This window comes from Glycine soja, chromosome 7 (genome assembly GCF_004193775.1).
Source record: "Glycine soja cultivar W05 chromosome 7, ASM419377v2, whole genome shotgun sequence".
Lineage (NCBI taxonomy): Eukaryota > Viridiplantae > Streptophyta > Magnoliopsida > Fabales > Fabaceae > Glycine > Glycine soja.
Window position 1 is genome coordinate 19,794,738 of NC_041008.1, and position 22,295 is coordinate 19,817,032.

Genomic DNA, 22,295 nt, shown 5'->3' on the forward strand with positions numbered 1-22,295 from the left:
GTAAAGCTACATCCTTATAGATAGGTCTCTGTAGCTTTCAGAAGCAATGCTAAATTGGCCCCTAAATACTATGGTCCTTATCTTGTTCTTGATCAGATTGGTGCAGTGGCTTACAAGGTTCAACTTTTGCCTAATTCTTTGATCCATAATGTGTTCCATATCTCCCAACTTAAGAAGTTTATAGGGGAGGCATCAACATCTGTCAATTGTCCATGTACTAATGAAGAAATAAGTCACAAGGAGCCTGAGGTTATACTCGATAGGATGACAGTAAAAAGAGGCAACAAGGCGGTGACAAAAGTGCTCATTAGAGGATGCCACATGGGAATTTTACTATGATCTAAAGAAAAAGTTTCCAGAATTCAATCCTCGAGGTCAAGGATTTGCTTGAGAGGGAGGAATTGATGCAGGATCACTACTGTAATCTGTAATTAGATTGCAGATTAGATGATAATAGGAGGCTAAGGGAGTTAGTTAGTAGTGCCACATGTCATTAGGGAGTTAATTGTGTTAGGATTTCCGAGTGAGAAGTTTGTTAAGAGGTAGTTAGTAACAACTTGCTATATATAACAAGTTGCTCATTTACATTTTGAAAATTCCCAATATCTTTGTAATCCTTTGCATTCTTCATTCTATATCAATAATATCATAATGTCTTCTTGTTTGGGATTCTCTTCTACCTTTCTAGTTCTTCGATTTGATCCAAAATCCTAGTACTATATCAATGCCTAATCTTAATCCTAATAAAATGCCATTTTATTTGAAATGGTGTGATGGACACCAAGGTTAAAAATCTCAATATGAATGTAATAATTTTTTACACAAATTCATTGCCAAATTTATATTTAAGGTAATAATTAAAATTATCGATTTATTCAAGAAATTATTTATAAATTGATTATACATTTGATTATCGAATGCAAATTTATTTATGAATATAGCTTGATTAGTGCCACACCAAATTAAGAAATATGATTTAATTTGAAATCGAAATAAATGAAGTACACATTTCAGCACCATAATTATACAATTTACACGGAATACAAAATTACATACATTTGAAATCAGTTTAAGAATTATATTTCTATATATTAATTAAAAATGTTAGCTTTGTAACAAAAATAAAAATAAAAACTATAGCATTATAACCCAATAAGTACTTTTCATCCTAAAAATTTTAGATCCTTATACTAACATGAAAAAAAAAATTGAAAAAAGATACGGAGATGGTGATATTTATTAAAAAAATGACAGCTGAATTTTTCATCCTAACTTTTATATGTAATGAATTGACATTTAAAGAAGAAAAAAAAGAAGAACAGTCATATAACTAAAGTATAGAAAATGAAATTTAACATTATATTATAATATAATATGCTATTTAATTATATTTCAAATTTTATTTTTCTCATATATTATTAAAAAAACTATTTAACCATGCATGCCACGACCCTATATTCTAGTTATTCCATAAATATGCTCGACACAAATATGCTCCATACCTCTTTACTAATGATTTCATAAGCTTCCTATTTGGCTTGGTACGGCTAGAAATGATTCCTTTCTAGATATTAGTGAAATGAAGTTGCTGTATATGAATAAACAAGACTTTACTTATTTGCTATAAATTATGAATTGTTTTAATAGATAAAAAATGATGAGATTGTTCTTAAAATCTATCTAATAAAGTTATGCCAAAATATCTTTTTTTTTTGTCTAACTAAAAGAAAGAATGATGCATATATATATATATATATATATATATATATATATATATATATATATATATATATACATCGCGCTATAAAGCGTTATGGCTGGTTTTCCTGACCATTTACATATCAAATTAAAGCATTGTCTAGTAACAAAATCTACTAAGTTAACTCATGAAAAATATGAAACAAGTTTTGTTTGGAATCCTAATACCAATTGCTTATGGTTCAACAGTATGATGATGCAAGGAAGTCAATTTCCATTTGTTTGAAAATGTTGACACTAGCTAGCCCTATACAGAAACTCCAATATGCTTCCATGTTGCTCCCGAAAACCGAAATAGATGATCAAATTAGTCAATGGAACAAGCTGATACCCCTGCAAAAATTAAACCAAAGTCGAATAATTGTAATTGTTATAGCATATAATAGGCTACGTACTGTCTGATAACAACACACTAAGTTTAAAAAAAAAAGAAAAAAAAAAAAACTCTGCTGATGATGAATAGATATTGTTGGCATTACATAACCTTATTTTTAGTCTCCATGGTTTCTGAAAAAAGAAAGAAAACAAAGAAAGCTTCTCGAAGCTGTGTTTCTTACCCAAGTTTCCCCACTCTCAAAAACATATTAAATTGAAGCAAATTAACAGTTTACAGTGCATTGAATCAAGCTTACTGTTGACTGTAGTGGTACCAGGGATATAGCCATTTGTAAAATATTTTTTCCCCTCTTTTATTTATTATTTTGACATGTCATTTACTATTGGTTTTCTTATTTAAATAAGAGTGTAATTAAGAAAAAGTAATTAATACAATAAAAAAGGAAAAAAGTAATTGATACTATTTCAAAATTTTAAAAGGACAGATAGATAAAATAATTTTTTTCTTCAAAAATATCAAATAAGAAAGCAAATGTAATAAGTATATTGACAAAATTTATGAATGTTACCTGCCCAGAGGAGTTACATGGATAGACAAATATTTAACATCATATCCATGGAGTAATAGTAAGAAATTACTTTTACTTTTTCTTTAAGAGAAGAAATTGCTATTACTTAGTCAAGGCTAATTTTTTTATTTTTTTTTACATAAGGGTGTAGAATAGTGGAAGGAAGAGAAAAAAAAAACCAAAAAAAAAAAATGATGGATACAAAAGGAATATAAAAGAAACTATGGGGTAGTAAAAAAGTTACTATTTAATACAAATAGTAAACAACTTAAAAATATTGCATATTAAGATAATTAGCCAATAAATATTAAAGACTTGTAAAGGGATCTATACTAAATATACCTAAATATGAAATGATATATATATATATATATATATATGACATGAGATAAAACCAAATATTTTGACTGACACTAAAGGTCTCGTCCATCCATCTCTTAGATACAGGGAGGGAGGGTACAATTTTCTTTTTCTTTTTCGAAGAGTTAAATATTAATTGAAAATAAATAACTGGGTGTCTGGTCAAATTTGATCGGAACATGTGATAACAAGTAATACAAATTCTTACGATACTCATTCTATCACCTGGGACCCCCCATTATATTATATTCTATATATCCAAAAATTAAAACATAATAGAACTTATCACTACTACGCTTCAAATTATATTATGTATAAATTTAATTCAAAACTATTATTTATATTTAAACTATGGATGCAATAAACTATTTGCTTACAAATCTTTAGTTAAGGTTGTTAGATACATTTATGACTCTTATTAAATTATTCTTGTCATTGCTTCCATGCATCAGTATCATAAGTGGTCCAAAATGAATCATGATTTTTATTCTGTTTGATTAATCTTGTTATAATAGGTCATTCTACATGGATCCTTCACCTCCTCTCATCAATTGCCCTTCGCCGTTTCCGTCGAAGGCGGCATTTTTTTCCCTTGCCACATTCACTCTTCTCTCTGGCATTTTTCTCCGTAGGAGTTATGAATGATATGAAGTAATTTTGAAATTGTTGGATGTGAAATTTTGGTGGTTTGAAAGGGACATGATGTCACTGCCGAAAGGGAGGAGAGAGAGGGCGTTTGCTACTGAAACAGAGGACTGGACTGAGAGGAGGGAAAGGGAAAGAGAGAGGGAGAAAAAAGAAAAAATTAAAGGAGGGAGAAAAAAATCTAATAGAGAGAGTGTACATAGCTGTGTGAATTACATAAATTTAATGGTATATAGAAGTGATCCATTATAAACCACATGACATGCTTGTCCAGCACAACCTTAGTCACTGGAATATAGAAATTTTAAAATAAGACTACATGCAAAATAAAAATAAAAAAGACTGCTTGTATAAATCATATGGATAGAATAAAATTGTAATTCACTTAAATCAGTTATAGTTTTTTATCAATCAAAATATTTAAAACCCACTAAATTAATTATTCAAAAAAAGAATTATTTTATAACTCTACGAAACTTCAAATATACATAAGCTGTTAAAGTAATTTTAGTTACTTGGAATTTTATAAAATTTAATTAGTAAGATCAAAATTAACATATCTTTCAAGTTTAAAAAGTTAATAATTATATTTTGTATAGTTTTAAATATTGTTTGAGATTATATACAATATTTACAACTCAGTCTGTATTTTTTTTAATTAAAAAAAACAGAAGATTTATGAAATCAAAATGGGGATTATATTTACTGATTTGAAAAAAAAATTATTTTTTAAATGAGCATTTTCAGAAACTACTCATATTTTAATTAAAAAAATAATTTTTCATTCATTTATAAATTTGAACTAAATAAAATAACGCGTGGCTTTTAATAAATATTTTTTATAACAATGTAAAAGCTTTAAACTATTTCAATTCGTTCATTTTTATATTTTGATTTTTCTTTATTCATAGCGTTGTTGTGAAGCTAATTGTGACTGGAAAGAGAGAAAATGACACATAAGAAAAAGACCGAATAATAATAGCATCAAAGTTGATATGTTTGGCCATGCCCCTCCATTTAGGTTGAAGGACACTCGTGACTTGCCAACCCATATACTAAAATATCCAAAAATTAATGAAAAGGAGAAGACACTATTAGAAACAAAGTTCTGCACCACATCGCTGTCCACTCCACTCCATGCAAGACAATATGGCAGGATCAGAACACACACACCCCTTTCTTTGAAGAAAAAAAAAAATTGAAAAGCCGAAGAAGGATCATTTTGGTTTTTGAAAAAAAAAAAAATTATTTCACAGTTTCATGAAGTGTTTGTTTACCACTCCGAGAGAGAAGAAAAACAAGAGAGAAGTAAGGATTTAAATTCTCTCTGACCAACTTAACCATTCAATACAAAATCGAAGAGAAACCATATACGTATTGTTGGAATGAAAAGAAGATAGCTAGAGAGGGAAAAAAAAAGAGTAGAGAAATAAATTGTAATGACAAAAATAAATTAAAAATAAGACAGAAGAAAATATGAAAATATGTTGAATATTTTCCAAAAAAAAAAAACAAAACACTTGTGAAAGGGAATCTAGTTATTTCATTTATTTTTCACGTGTTAAACACCTTAACTGCAGTAGAAAGACTTGTGTAATTCTGAAGTCGGCAGATGTAAAAATTAAAATTGTTTTTATGAATTATAACTATCAAAATATAATAATAGAACCATTTTTTCTTTTTAATTTAAACTTATATTTTTAAGATATATATATATATATATATATATATATATATATATATATATATATATATATATATATATATATATATAATGCGCAATCATGCTTTAATAATTAGACAACAATAATAAATTGTTAAAAGGTGAGAAACTTTTATGTTATGACGTACCTTTTTGTACTTCACTGAAAGTTGCCATCACTTCCGAAAGATTGACCTGACGGCGCAGCATTATTATTATTTGTCTCTGATTCCAAAGAACTCACCAAGTTAAACCCTTCTCGTTGTTGTTGTTGTTGCTGCTGCGCAACTCCTAGAAAGTCCCTTGTGAGCCTATCAGAGCCTCCAACACCGAGTTTTTGTTCTTTGTTCATGCCACCATGATGATCATATGCTTCAAACCCTGAAATGTCCATCATTTCCTGAACACTGTTGTTGAAGATTGTTGCATAGTTTCCAGCACCACCACCGAGTTGCCTCTGATCAGATTTTGATGCTAAGCTTCTAAGAATAGAGGAGGCACTAGGGTTGTTATTGGTGGTGTTGTTGTTGATGATGTTGTGGTTGCTTGAACTTGTTGAACCCATTTGAGCAGCTTTTTGAAGCAGTGCTGTTGCGGACATGTGAGAAATGTTGGTGTTTTGAAGGGAATTAGTGCTGAAGAGAGAAGGGGCAGTGGTGGTGGAGTTTGCTTGGTGATCAGTGCCAATGTTCATGGTGCTTTCTGAGAAGAAATTGGACTCTTCAGCCGTGTTGAATTGTTGTTGTTCCTCAGAATAGTTGTTGTTCTTGTTGGCACGGTTGGATAGAAAAGGAAGGTTGAAAAAGTTGGAGCCAGAAGGGGCATTGTTGTTGTTTAGGTCAGATAATTGTATTAGTCCTTGGAATGGCTTGTTTGAGTCATGGTAGGTTTGGTTTGGTTCTTGCATGAAGAATGGTGGGGTTTGCATGGAAGGTCTAAAGGGTGATGATGAGGCAATGTTTGGTGGGAGAATGTGGTCAAATTGACCAGTCCTTGGTGCACCACCAAAATGCAATAGGTCACTAGATTGATGGTTTTGGTCATGGATTGAAGGGATTTGTGGACCCATTTGAGATAAGCCTAAGGATATGTTGTTGCTGTTTCCATATAGTTGGTTGCTAATGGCACTGCTCAGGTTTGGTGGCTGATCTCTGGCACTTTCTTGTGCCAAAGCATCACAGAAGGCTCTGTGAGTGATGAAACTGTCTCTTCTGCAATGAAAAAAATAAATAATTTAATCCTTTAAGATATATATGATATGATATCTTAGGTAATACACAATAGAGATTAGAGAGTCGTAAAAAAAAAAATAGAGTTGCTATGATATTCAACTAATCTAAAACTATTGGTACTACTATTTTTTGAGCTAATAATTGAATGAGTTTAGCCACACCACCAAAACTCCTAAATTTCCAAGGTACTATAATTTTTTTCTCATACTATATATATTACAATAGAATACTTTTAAAGGAAAAATAAAGTGGGTGAAAGAAGGGTTAGGTTGAGCATCTTACGTATATTGTAATTTGTAACTTACCAGATTCTTTTAAGATAATAAAATAAACTTTAACTTATGTTTATATGTATGATGAGTAGTGTAAATTATTTTCACATAAATACTTAATAGGAAATCACTATATTGACATACCATATTAATTGTCCCTAGAACCATTTTTCTTCTTTTACCAACTTATAAATATTACAATTTACAAATAAAGGGTTGTCAGTAGCTGAAAAAGGTTTAATTAAATAATTGTCTGTGGTTTTCTGACGTTGTTCATAGAAAACATCGTAAATTAGATTTAAAAAATACACATTTATTTAATAAAACATTTAAAAAATTAATATTTATTGAATAAAACATTTAAAAGAGAATACGTATTTATTTAATGAAACATTTGATTGACTAGAGAAATGCAGAAACTGATGACGTTATGTATTTAAAAACATTATTCATTGCCGATGTATTCAGACAAATTCTTATAATTGAGTTGGAATAACGTTTGTATCACACTCAATTTTTTTTTGTACATATCTTATCTCTATACTCTCATTTATGGTAAAATAGAGAGAAAAGAGGGAACTTTAATTAATTGTAAGTTTATATCCCTTTCCCTTTTACCATAAATAGCAATTCAGGAATTGGCCTGGTATAAAAAAAAATTAAAGTATAAAATATCATTTAAGTTGTAAAAGTTTTGTTGGAATGATATGTATATAGTTGAACTCTAGGGAATTTTCAGAAGGCTTGGACTATATTTATTCTTAAGAAATAAATTAATAAGTTACTACATGAAATCAAATTAACCGCTCACAGAACACTCCTACAAAAAAGTTGGCTATCAAAACTGTTAGTGCTGTCAAAGATCCCTGAAATTTATAGGAGAACTTGGCACTCCCTAGCAAAACACAACACAAAATCACTTAAAAGGAAAATCTTACTAATAATAATTCATAATGAGCCCGAGGACAAAAATTTGCGTGTACTTGTGAAACGAGTAGCTAATTAAAGAAAAGAACAATGTGATTCTGTGAATGACACTTCAAGTGATTAAGAAAATGTGTAAAGATTACGAAAAAGACAACTTAGATATAAATGATGCAGGTGAAATAACTTGACTAAAAGACTTGTCAAAATTAACTAAATGCCCCATTTCAAGAAATTGATGTTCAATAAATGAAACTGGAGAATGTGTATAACGTCTGCCAAAGTTAAGTTTTCAATCAATCAAGATCCAAATTGAAGGCTTGTGTTCAAACGGATTCTAATTTTTCTTAATGTGTCTAGAAATATATATACATAAATACACAGACACACGTGTGTTTGTGTATAATATATACATATATACAATTTGTTTCGGTTCATTTTGTTTAGTTAATATAATTCCAAATCTACCATAATTGTGAAATATCCGTTTTGTACTTATTTTGACTGCAGTTCTGAACCAAGCATGACCACTAGCTAGCTCCACCAAGTTTAACATCATCAGATAATGTCAAGGAAAAAAGAAAGGAAAAATAGTGCAAGCATGAAATGAAGGAGTTTGTTATGGCCTGACGTTATCATGAAAAGGAGCACCTGCAAGAGAACACAGCACTGAACACATCTTGCCAATTCACAAGAGAACAAACCCTCCTAACAATAACCACACTGCACTAGGGCCCCTTTCTTTCTACACAGCAAAACAGCACGTGAATAGGAAAATTAAAGGAAAACATTTCATAACCCACACTCATTCATGCATGTATGCAAGTAAAGAGAGAGAAATTATTTTCCTAAACACAAATAGATAGGTGTAAGAATAAAATTCTGAAGGTTTGAATTAAAAAATAGCTAAATGTGCGAAAACCAGCTGTAATTTTTGGATAAAATGAGAATATTAAAGTTTTTTTTTAATTTTAATATTGTTAGAGAGAGAGAGAGAGGAGGTGACCCTAAGAGAAATTATTATATATAATCTTTATGCGATATATTATTAATTCTTTTTTTCGTAAATTAATTATGTTATGTGGAAATTGATCCAACCATATAATAATTTATTGTGCCGTAAACTGTTCTTCCTTGTGCTTTTTTCTGATTCTCAGAGATTATTCACGTGGGGGATGTTTACTTTCACTTCACTTGGCCACCATGCCAAATATATATAAGAAAAAGATGACAAAGGAAACCATACGAGAGAGGGAAAGAGAGGAAAGAATCTGAATCAATTGGAAGGAAGCCAAACTCAATAGGAAAAAAAAAAAAAAAAAGCATCTCAGCCCTTTTCCTCACTATAGTCACTTGAAGAATCTAATAATAATAAGCCTTAACCCCAGACAAAACAAACCTAAATCAAACCAAACACTAGTACTTCTTCCTTCCAATGTGATCATGACACCAATTCTCTGTTACATGCTAGCAACTAGAATTGCGTCAATAAAAAATAATGCTATAAGTAAAAAACAAATATTTTTTTAAATGTCAATTCGTCATATAATTAAGTTGTGAAATGTTTTTACACAAACCTGGAGAAGAGGGTGCCACAGTCACATCTATACTCTCTAGTGCCACAGGTTTTGGAGTGTGCCTTCCAATCTGATTGAACAGCATATTTCTTGGAGCACTTATCACACTTCCACTTCTTCTCACCATGTTTGCGAGAGTAGTGTTTCTTAATGCCAGTGAGGTCTCCAAGGGCTCTTGAAGGGTCATGGTGAACACATGTGGGCTCGGGACACAGATAAACCTTTCTCTTTGGCTCTTTGTTGGTCTTTTGCTTTAGCTTCCAAGGCAAGTTGTGTCCTCTTCTGTGCAGCTGTAGGTTTTGCTCTCTTTGGAACCCTTTATTGCACACTTCACATAAAAACCTGTTTGTTGCCATTAGGGTCTTGGGAGATAGTGCTATCACCTCCGCATCTGGATCTGCATACACACATGTTCCCATTCCCAAAACGAAAAAAAAATATTTTAAATAATGCCAAACAATAAATTATTAGAAAATTCACGATTAAAAAAATATATTAAAGAGCGCAATTAATTTTTTTGAAAGCTTGAAGACAAAGCCAAAGGTTTCTGAGACATACCCTTTTAATTAATTTCTATGTTGCATTTCACATTTATGTTTCAAAGTTAGGATTAGGAATTAGGATTCCCCCACCCCAGATAGGGAATTACATATACATAATTGGAAAAAAAAATTATGAGAATAATGGGTGGCCTAATAAAATGTTTGTAGACATGAAACAAAAAAAAAAGAAGAGAAAATCAATTCATTTAATTGATGGGAAATGAATCAAAGATAATTAGACATTTTTGTACAAAAAATTTAAGATACTTGCATGGTGTTCCTGGTTGGTTTCTTCTTTTCTTCTGGGGTGGTGCAGCTGGAGTGGTTGATGATGATGGTGTTGAGGAATGCTGCTGCTGCTTCATCTGATTCTGATCCTCTTCTCTGATTGCAAAAAGAGATGCTGCAGAAAAAGGTGCTGCCATATCTTATAAAAAAACCCTCTAATTGACCTTCTTCTCAAAGTGTTTCTTTTCCTTCTTGGATTTGAAACCTTACACCTAAATTAGAATTCTGGAAAACCCACATGCAGTTTGAGTCCTTCAATTCTTATCCCCAATCTCAAAACTCAAAGGCAAGGGAATTTCAATTCTCTTGGACCCTACAGAGAACTAGAGAAGAAAATCTAAAGGGAAAATTTTTTCAAGAAAAAAAAAAGAAACTTTTGAAGCAGAGAAGAGAGATAGGAATTGAAGAGGAAGAAGAAATGGGAAATTGAATCAACCCCCCATCATGGCCACTTGATATGAATTTTTCTCCCAAGTTGGCCTTGTTTTAAATGAGAAATTTTGAGGTAGAAGTTTTGTGAGTCTCTTCCACTGATTTGGTGTCATGCAGATACACCAACACATATGGACACACAATTTTACTTAATTGTTTCTTTTTTTTTTTTTCTTCAAACTTTATTCCAGATTTGGCTCAATGCTTTTTCAGCAATAAATGAAATTTTAATTGCAATATTGCAAATTGATGTGTGAGAGAGAAAGAAAGGCCTACGGCACTGTGGACCCAATCCTTAGTCACATAACGACATGAGATGTGTGTAAGCAGCATGAAATGAAACAGCTATACCTCTCTCTATTTCTTGTTTCGCATATTCTGCTCACTCTCAGACAAACTTTCACTAATCACTCAGCCCCACTATGGACCCTACGAAAATTCATAAGCAAAAACAAATAAAAAGGTGATAAACTGAAACTGCGTGTGTGTATATACAAAAATTGATCCATAAAACAAAGAAGCTACCATGTTGGAAGTGATAAGAAAAAAGTATTAAGAGGGCTATATCTTTATAAATGAATTCATCTACATCAACTCAGAATAATTGAAGTTCAATATGTAACTTTCCAATACAGAAAGTCTCTGACAATAATGGCAATGGTAAAAATTAAATATATAAGTATTTCTTTTAAAATTCTTGGTATTTATAAGTCATGTTGTACTCTCTAACTTAAATTAAGTCAAATGAATTTATTTAAGCAGATAAAATTCTCCCCAGGCCAATACTTTTATATACAATGCACCTAAATAGTGTCTCAACTAAAGTTTTAATTTTATTTAAAAGATACACTATTTAAAACATGTCGGTTTATGCGTTACATTCAATTGGTTCATGTTTCAAAGCACCGCTTTGTGAGAAGTAATAATTTTTAACTTTAACTTTAACGGTCGTTTGAGGGGTCCAAAATAGAAAAAACAAACACACTCTTTAAATAGACACGAGTTAACAAATAGGAGCTTAAATTATTTAGCAGATCTCTCTACTATTTAAGAATTTTCAAAGAAATTCATAATCTATTTTTTTAATTGAATCCTTATGTAAATGTATGCATGTGATTAATTTTGAATGCTTGAAATAGTTAGAAAATGAAATATGATAATTTAAAAATAATAAAAGCTTAATAAAAAATTATATAATTAATAAACCAATTAAAAGAACTATTTTGGACTGTTTAAAAATTCTCAATTAGTTGGAGAGCCTTCTTAGTAATTTAACCTAGATAAGAGCTTTGATAAAAAAAAATACAATTTAACTAAAAATAAACAAAGAAAATAATAAATAAGATGTTAAAGAGGAGTTTTTATATTTTTATGTACATAAATAATTGCTTTTATGGAAGTGAAAAGCACCTGAGGATCCATTGGGGAAGGGACTGAACAAAACTGTTGTCTGAAATTCAGCAGTGGCAGAGTGTACTGTGGCATTACCGTATAGGGACATTGACATGGAAAGGGCAAAAAAGGTTTCTGAACCTAACTTTGCTGTGTTTAGCTGCCTTGGGTTGCATGCAATGATGCAATGCAATGGCTGGCTGGTACTTCTCCGAAGTCACATCAAGGAGGGACATGGAATAATATTAGAAATTACCTGATATTCTTACAACACTTATTTATTTATATATATTTCAATTCTGTCGTATTACTTGTTATGTTTGTTATTTTTTCTTTTTACTTCAAATATGTAAAAGATGTAAAAATAGAAGAATCAATTTTATCCTACAAATTTATAGTGATATTATGAAAGAGTAAAAGTAACTATCTAATATTTTACCTTAGTCATAAAAAAAAATTATTTGATTATTTTTTACGACAAAATCAATCCAAACACATTATTTTTAATTCAAAAAGTGTTAATAACACACTTCTCATAATATATTTTTTCTTATTGAGGAAAAAATTGTTCAAAATTATAAATGATGAGTAATGTTGATTAAATAAAGACTGAAGCTTTGATGACTTTTGTATTTTAAACAAATTTTAATTAATAATAAAAAATGTATTAGTTAAAGTGTTACGATATTTTTCTCTTATGATTTTTTTAGAAAGTTAATTTGAAAATTAAAAAAAAAACATTATTAAGTTGGTCCTTAATATATTGAAGTATTATGATGTTAAATTAATTCTTTAAGAATATAAATAAATATTAAATTCGCTTTTTATATATATCATCACTTTAATTAGTTTTACATAAGAGAAAATAGTGCATGTAATGATAGTGCACAAAAAATACACTGTCTTCTAATGACAATTGGTCATGTTTTGTAAGAAAAAATAATATTTAATCATATGTATGATAAATTTTTTGGTTTTATATGATAATTATATTTTAATATTCACACCAACAATAAATTCTGAGCGGTTAGTAGTGTAATATATTTTTCACAAGACGTTCATGGAAATTAAATGCTTTATAGGAAAAGTTTAACTTAAGGTAAAAAGTTTTATATTATCAATCAACTTAAATCATTGTTAGTATAATATTTAATATAATTATGGTATAAGTCAATAAATTATTATATATAAAAAATTTATTAAATTGTCAATACATATACATTTTATTCTTATATAGAAAAATAATAACCATATTTATATGTTTTAAATTCTTTTTAAAATCATAAGTATATATTCTCTACTAGAATCAATCTATTTGAATCAGGTAAGATTATTATCAATGATAAATTAAATCTCAAAATATTTAACCTAATACTAAGACTCAAATTTAAGACATTGATCAGTAGGTGTTACATTTTAAAATATTGATACAATAAAGTGTAATGTTTTTTATCTATTAGAATTAAAAAAATATATTAGAGGGTTTATAATAATAATGAAGCTTGATTTTAGCTAAACAATTTAAATTTTAGTGAATGAAAAAGGAAAGGGGAATCTCGATTATAACACCCAGTGGAAGACCTAATCCAACCACCCTGGATAAACAAATCTCCCTCAAGACATTTTGAGAATTAGAGTATAGTCATAGCTTAATTAATTGTCTTTTACTTTCAAGACAGTTGAATTCTGACGGTGGATCGTGTGTAAAATAATATATGATCGTCTACGGAATTTTCTTTTCTTTTTTTTTTTTTTTTGGAGGAAACAGTCTACGGAACTGGATAAAGTGAAATGCGTGCCTTTTGGGAATTATGAGGTCTTGAAAGGGATAGTTATTTAGCATATTCTCCATTTTGTTTTAAAATTAATTTTACCGAGAAAATTTTCATTCCTTTGATTCAAAGATTCAGCTTTTCTTGTACTCCGTTGTCCTTCTTTTAATAAAATTTTATTTTATGGATGAATTTTCAACTAACAACCAATAGTTGCTAGGGCAGCTGTCATTCTTTGAAATAATGACAGGTTAACTATAAATAAGATTATTTAGGTTCATAATATAAATTATGAGATAAAGCTTTTTTTTTTTATGTGGATGTCATGGAGTGAGATTAGATTAGATATGGCTAGCTACAACTTTGAGCATGCCCTCTAACCACCATATACGTACATGCAGCTGTTAATTTTTTCTAACCAACCTCTTAATTTGGGAAAGGTTAATGCACATGGTTGTTAAAATGGCTCCATCCAGCTGAATATATATAGAATGGTCAGATACTAATAACACAGACCCAAATATTTTGGACATATGGGACACGTTTAATTAGCTGGTAAAACAAGACATATTAAGAGGATTTAAAACTTCAATCATGTATTAGTATTGGTTTAGGCTCATAACTATTGCTATATATGCCTACAGCCTAACAGACACCTGATATATGTGTAAGCCCCTCAATTTTTTTTTACCCTTCTTATATCTAAGGTTATGATTATCAAACTTGAGATAAGTATACGGACAGATTTGGCCTACTTAATGATCGTCTAGTGAAATTCACATTTTGTACAAGCCAGACAAGTCTAACCTGTTAAATATAATGATTTTTTTTTGTTCTTATCTATATTCGATTCGTTAAACCCGTGAATAAATGAACCGGTCTATGAACTCAATGAAAATATAAGAAAAACTTAAAAATAATGAAAAATTATTAAAATAAAAGAATTTTTTTTTCTTTCGTTTTTTAAGCTATGAAAATATGAGAAAGGAATAATAAAAAATAATATAAATATAAGCATTGAATTAAATATTCGCTACTAAACAACATTATTTTACGATGCACCTTCCACAACGGTCCCCAAAAATCTTCTTAAAATATAAGATGATGACAATTTTGTAAATATAAGATTTTTCAAGAAAAACAGTTGTGGAATGATGGGTTCAATGACGGTTAATTATATAAATGTTGTTGAATGCAGTATTCCACAACTTTTTTTTTTTTTGTAAAACCGTCGTGATTTGTGCAGTCAATTTTATAGATACTCACTCACTCACCCTTGTGCCCTCACTCATTCATTCACTCACTCGCCATCATGCCCTCACTCAACTTATGCCCTCCCTCACTCACCGACTGTCGTAGGTGTCTCTTGCCTTGCCTCGCCGTGGAAGGTTTCTCCATTGTTGCGTCGTTGTTGGTGTGGAAAGTCATACACTGCCATCGTCATGTACCTTGACCCCTCCTCCCTTAGCCTCCCATCATCCCTTATGACCCTATGTGTAACATCTCATTTTTTATAAAATAAATTAAAAATAATTTTATTTAAAATAAATAAATTTTTAGGAAAACAATGAGTTTTTTGTAATTAAATAAATAAGAGAAATAGTTTTATTAATTAAAATAATAGTTTTAAGGTAAATAAAATAAATATATTTTTAGAAAAAAAAGTATACTTTTTATTTATTCATTTGACAGAGAGTAAAATAGATTTTCTTTATATAAAATGATAAAACAAAAAAAATAGAGTAAATAATAAGTCCAAAGTATCCTAGTTATAAATAGAAACATAATAGGTCACTTTTTACATTTACGACATGTCTCTATGCTCTCTCTTCCTCTCAACTTCGTTTTCTTTACTTCCTTTTCCAAAATCCTCTTTTTTTCCCACAGACACTCAAACCTGTTTCAGTAAAATAACAATCCCGGACTTGTTAACCGTTGGATTGTCGTGAAATTTGAACACAAGGTTTGAAACTTATTTTCACACACACTCACCATTAGAAGTTTGGAAATTATGTTTGTGGTGGAAGAAATGTTCCTTGCATTGAGCTTTCTCTTTTCTCGCACACATCCCAACCTATTCTAGCAAAACTACAATCTTGGACTTGTTAATTGTTGGATCGTTGTGAAATTTGGATATCACCTTAAGAACCCGTTTCGACACACTCTCACCATTAGGATTTGCAAAATAATATTTTTGCAGAGAGAAATTAGTCTCTCACGTTGATAGTGAAATGGAGGCTATAATTTCTTCTTCTTTTCTCTAACGCTTGAAAATCCTAACAAATCAAACAAAGAAAAAACTTGAGGAATATTAGGGAACTACTAGAGACACCTCTATCACTATCGGACTACACAGGGGAACCCTCTTAGAGGTAAGGGATGAGTTTATCGCAATTGATATTAAAATGAACATGTGTAGGGATCCTTATGAGATCAAATTAGGATTTATTTTGTGATGCTTATTGTATTGTAATTCTTCATATATGATTATAATTGCGAGATCTCTACATAGGGATCATGAAATTCTGATTGAAATTGTGTGTAAGTCATAAATTGAATATGTGATGAATTGTGAGATAACATGTTGCATTGATATCATAATATTGATATTGAGATTAAGTATAAGTATAAAGCTGAACATGTGTTAATTTGTGAGATACACATAAATATGTGACAATGGATTGTGACATTATGAGATGTTATATTATGACATGAGTTTCTATCATGTTTTGGACGACCTTATTTTGAGTCGAGATGATTTTATTATTTATTTGGATAAGTTCTATTATGATGTTAGAAAAATGAATTTGAGCCTTTTACCATTTTGAAATGTTTTTATTTAAATGTGTTTTAAATTTTTTGATTAATTCTTTATTCCTATTTTTTTTATTATTAGTACATATATGTGTGGAGTAGAGGGTGTCACACTATGGTTGGAGACACTCCTGTCGTTGGTGCCTATCTCCTTGTTTGAGCTTTTTTAAACTCCTTTTTTGTACAATTGATTAACAATATGAAACTTATTCATCTGCACTTTCACTGCTTTGCTGCATTCCTTGTGTGCACATATTTGGTTTGGTATGTATTGGATGGGATGATGATGCCTGTCAATATTGGTGTTGTGTCTCATGAATTTAACAATGAATTGTGAAGCTTCATGTGGTAGAATTAAGAAAGGGTACCCCCTCCCTTTAATCTCAAATTGATGTATGGGTTAAAATATAGTTTCATGAGTTGGATAAGAAGTGTGTTTTTAGTTTGTAGATATATAGACAGATTATAGAGACCATTGTGCTCTGTATAATATACTTCAGTTATAAAAAATAATTTATGTGTAGCAAGGAGAATTAGGGTTACCTCATGTACTAAGACATTTCGTCATAGCTAGCATGTTATGAAATACCCAATTACATGTAAAAGATCATAGCCATATATACAACTGATAGGCAAGTAAAAAGTAAATTCATGAGTGGAATCTCAATAATGAGTATCTAACAAGATGCTACATATTAGACATACTTAGGAACCAAATATTTCTGACCTCATGATGACATTAGGTATAATAACACATTCAAATTCAATATCCCTTCCTACTTGGAAAATTTCATGATATCATGGGTGGTGTCACGCCAAGGTAATGAAATGGGAATTTCTGAGCTGACGTTCCCACATCACATGCACCTTGATGATGAGTTGGAGGGTTACATTAGCTTTAATCCATGCCATGGTGTGATGCTAGTAGCTTTTCCAAGAAAGACCAGTCACCACTGAACCTCTGTCCTTGTTTTGCTGTTGTGAATTTCATGTTTTATTTTATCATGCATTTTATGTGGCTGATTTTATTGTTATTGTAGTAGTTTAAAAAACACACACAATGGACACAAAAAATGAAGTAACTATGAACTGTAGTTGGCGACTTATACATTTTAGGAGTTCAAAATGTTAAGATAAATTCCACGTTTTCACTAGGGAAAGAAAATGACATTTTATCCACCCTTCTCTGACTTGCCTATTCCTTGGACTAAATGCCTTTGAGGACACCCTAAATGTGGATGATGGAATACAGATTAGGAACATGAACAATATATATAAAGTATGAATATAGATAATATCAATTAGGGATGAGTTTTTTCTTCTTTGACTTTGCCATTTGCGTATTCCTTCTCTGAATTTGCCATTTGCCATGGTTTTTTAACCTCAAGCTCTCAAATTCTACAATGAAAGGTTTAATTTTGGGCTTCATCTGTTGTATTAAGACTATCCAAATGCAAAAAATTGAGTCATTCATTAAATAACTTAAGTAAGTAATTTGTCCATTTTTCCTTCGTATGTTGTTCCATAACAAAGACTTAACCTTCTCCATCCTTAATGCATGTAAGTTAATCCAAGTCTCTTGAATTTCTTTCCTTACTTTTAGCAAGCAAGTAAATCTTTTGTTGCCTAGGAAGTGTTATAAGCCATCAAAAACTCTAACTCTAGCCTCACCATCTTCTATATTCTTCTTAGGTACCACATTTTCCCCCCCAATTTTTAGCATTATTACACAAGGACATGCTTTATAACATCCCCTTTAACCCTTACTTTATCTTGTTCACTTGCATTCCACCACCATGATTGTTTACCTTAAAGTCCAGCTCTTCATTCACCAAGAGTCTAATTTGCTACGTTCCTAATCACAAAAAGTTAAGATCAGACAGATTTCAATGAATCTGATTATGATCGATTGAATTGGTTCTTTATTAGAGATATCCTAATGGATATTGGCTTCCTAGGTAACTTTATTGATATTGTGTGGCATTGCATATCTTCTAAAATGAGGCTAGGGTAGTGAGGCACATGATAAACGACCTTTCTTGCCACAAGTGTGTGAGTGAATTGGAGAATTGGATCGTGTTTTTAGAATTTGTGGGGTGGTATAGGAGTCTGCTAGGTATATGTTGTTTCCGGCTTCTAAACATCAGGTATTTTTTAATTGTTCAGAATTTTAAGAACTGGATGTCTGATAAATAATAGTTGCATGATGATACCAAGGTGAACAAGAGATGTAAGTTTCATGTCTTTACTGTCACGTTGGATACTATCTGGTGGATTAGAAATAATATAATTTTCTAGGATATTGTAACTCATCTGAATAAGATTAGGCAAAATATCTTGGGTTGGGTTGATGCTATTTCTGGTAATATTTATCAGCTTCATCAATTTCACCACCAGGTTGTCAATGATAGAGTAAATGTGGCAATTGGTTGGATTAAACCTCCTATAGTTAAATACAAGTTAAATTGTTATGCTTTAGTCAATTAGGGATTGAGGAAAGTTGTAGCGGGTGAGGTCTTTAGGGACCATCTTGGATCTGTCCTTTTTTCTTTTGCGCAAATCTCGGGTTCTATTCAGTTTTGCATGTTGAGCTATGGGTAATTCTTCTTAGTATTAATATATTGGGACTACAATTATAAGGATTTTTTAGTTGAGTCGAACTCTCAAATTGCTATCAAGTTACTAAACCAAGGTTGTGAGAATTATCATCGTTGGTTTAATCTTGTCTAGAGCATTAAGGCTTTGATCGTCAAAGGTGGTGTGTTCTAGTGGGCTCATATAATTAGATCAGTCACAAAAATATATTATGTCTATAACTCGTAAAGCCCATAAAAAATTTGTGTATGTATCAAAAACAAATGAATCTGATTGATATGAAGATGTATTCATTAAATGTATTAACCTCATAATCATTAAATAATTTTTATCATGTTGGATAAAATTAAAATACAACTCTGATATGTGGGATACCTGATACGAGACAGAGCACCTTAGAGTTGAGCAACTAAGTCTAGAAGAAGCCCCTTTAGATCAACCAGTGAGGGATATTCAATCTGGCTAACAACCTTGCAACAATTTAAGAGTTCACTAGGTTGACACCAAAGTATCTAGGAAATATCTCAGAATATGATTATTCATGTTAGAATATCTTAAAAGTACCTTATATGATCTCTATATAAGTTGGAAATTAGCTACTGTCCATATAAGTTGCAAGCTAATTAAAAGAAGTCATTGATCATGGAACAAACTACTAAGCCATGTTGTTTAAAAATGAAAAGCTTGTGCAGCAGATGATGTTGTCCAGTGTTCAAACTCGTTTTAGTGAAAAAAAAGTTTTAGGTGAAGCTTCCCAAATAAAATCCTTATTTAGCTGTTCCAATTTACTACACACTTCTTTGTGAAAAAAAAAAGTTATTTGCATAGTGTAGGTGGGTGAAGCCTCTATAACTATTTGAGCAAGTGTCGTAAGTCCAACAAATGACAACGCCTTACCTCTCCAAGAAGAAAATTCTTGCTTGAGTCTTGTCTAGAAGACGATTATAAGCCTTCTTTTTCTTTCGACCATGCAAAATGGGAACACCCAAGTACTTACCAAGGTCGTTTGTCAAACAAAATCCTGAAAGTTGACTAAGCTCCAAAGATTTAAAATAATGAACATTTTTAGACTCAAAATTCCTTATTTTTGCAACTAATACTCTTTGTCCATACACAACATAGAAAATTCCAAATAGTGAAGCACACTATCCAATTGACTAATTATGTTATCACTAAAGAGAGGATGGAAGATCATTAGAAAATAATAGGTGAGATATAGGAGGCCTCACGATTATCAAAGGTGTTGCCTAAATGTATTGATGAGAGACAATGTGCTTTTGTGGGGGGAAGATTTATGTTTGATGGTGTTCTTGTTGCTAATGAAGTTGTGGATGAAGTAAGGAAGAGAAAAGTAGATTTTTTAAAAAGCTTATGATTCTATCAATTGGGAATTCCTTTACTAGATGATGTGGGCCGGAGGATGGAGTTTTGTGAGAGATGGATCAAAAATGGGTTGAAATCCGATTAAGTTTCTATCCTTGTTAATGCTAGCCCAATGGTGGAATTTAGGACCCAAAGAGGACTTAGACAAGGTGATTTCATTGCACCTTTCTTGTTCTTAATGGTGGCTGAAGGCTTAAGTGGACTTATGAGGCAAACTTCCCTTTGCAATTTGTTTTTGGGTTATAACATTGGGGCTCAACAATTGGAGGTGTCTCTCTTGCAATTTGTGGATGACATAATAATTTTTGCTAGGGACTCAATTCATGATGTTATGTGTATAAAGGCAATTCTTATATGCTTTGAAATTGTATTTGTGTTGAAGGTGAATTTCATCAAGAGTAGATTGCCGGCGTTTGATGTGGAGGATCTTGCTCTTAGAAGGTATGTGAGGGTATGTGTTAAATTGTAATTTGACGTAAATTCGTTTTGCCATGTGGAAGCAAAAGTCTTTGTCCATTGGAAGGAGGGTATCTTTGATCAACTCTATTCTTTCTTCTACCCTTGTTTCTTATTTCTTTTTTCAAAGCTCCACCTTGTGTTGTAAAATACGTGATCAAGTTACAAAGAGATTTTTTACGGGGTGTCAAGGAGGGGAGGAGGAAAATGGCCAGGGTTAGTTGGGAGGAAGTTTGTAAACCAAAAAAGTTGGGGGGCTGGATATAAAAAGCTTCAACCTTTTAACATAACAATGTTACGAAAATGGAGGTGGAGGCTAGAGAAAGGTCAAAATGAGTTGTGGCAACAAGTGTTGATATCAGAATATGGGGTAGGTAACTCTGTGTGTGAAAAGAATATCGGAGAAAGACTTGGTGTGATTGAGAGATATTGTAGATGCGTGCGGGATTGGGATGAGAAATGCATGGTTTGATAAAAATGTATTGTGGAGGATAGGGATGGTAGCAAAGATATATTTTGGAAGCATTTATGGGTGGGGGATGTCAGTCTTGAAGAGAAGTTTAGGAGGTTATTCTTGAACTTGAAGCAAAAGGATTCTTTCTTGAGTGATGTTGGTTTTTGGGATGGAGGGGTTGGAGGTGGGACTTTAAATGAAGGAGACAATGGTTCCAATGGGAGCTTCCTTTGGTGCTCTATTTTTTGGAGGGCTAGGAAGGTGTCACGGTGTGCCTCGATGTAGAGGACTTTTTTCTATGGAAAATCTCCTTAACATTAACTATTTAGTTAAAGAGGCTTATTTGCTCCTTCTTGAAGCCAATATTTATGTTGATGATTTTTTATAAAGTACTATATGGAAGATTCCTATTCAACATCATGTTGTTGTCTTCATATGGCGTTTATCTAAGGACAGGTTGCCCTCTCGGAACTATCTCATAAGGAGAGGTATCATCGTGGAAGATTCGAACTGCAAGTGTCCCTTTTGCCAAGTGGTCATGGAAGATACTTGCAATTTGTTTTTCAATGCTCTTTCTCTTTTTGCATCTGGCAATCCTGCTATGGATGGTTAGGCGTTCAACAAGCTCAACACTGCCAGCCAATCAGTCACTTTTTACTCTATAACTATTGGTGGCTTGGGAAAGGAAAGACAAAATATTGGAGGGTGGTTTGGTGTGCTATAGCTTGGTCAATTTGGAGTTACCGAAACACATTGTCTTCTATGAGGTAAGGAAGGATTTTGATCTGACCT

At 31.4% G+C, this 22,295-nt stretch overlaps 1 protein-coding gene across 1 annotated transcript; it reads right to left on the reverse strand.

Moving 5' to 3' along the window:
- Positions 1-1,818: 1,818 nt before the first annotated feature.
- Positions 1,819-10,753, reverse strand: LOC114419142 (protein indeterminate-domain 5, chloroplastic-like). The gene is made up of 4 exons (XM_028384788.1): positions 10,189-10,753; positions 9,376-9,772; positions 5,520-6,581; positions 1,819-2,091 (listed from the first exon to the last, which is right to left on the reverse strand). The coding sequence occupies exons 1-3, from the start codon at positions 10,340-10,342 to the stop codon at positions 5,531-5,533; spliced, it is 1,602 nt and encodes a 533-aa protein (XP_028240589.1). The 5' UTR covers positions 10,343-10,753; the 3' UTR covers positions 1,819-2,091; positions 5,520-5,530.
- Between the last annotated feature and the right edge of the window lie 11,542 nt (positions 10,754-22,295).

Excerpts from the sequence above, each read along its gene's own strand:
- LOC114419142 (XM_028384788.1), bottom strand. The coding sequence starts at position 10,342 with ATGGCAGCACCTTTTTCTGCAGCATCTCTTTTTGCAATCAGAGAAGAG. Across the intron at positions 9,773-10,188 it reads AAACCAACCAGGAACACCAT|ATCCAGATGCGGAGGTGATA; the intron begins GCAAGTATCTTA and ends GTGTGTATGCAG. Across the intron at positions 6,582-9,375 it reads TGTGGCACCCTCTTCTCCAG|AAGAGACAGTTTCATCACTC; the intron begins GTTTGTGTAAAA and ends TTTTCATTGCAG.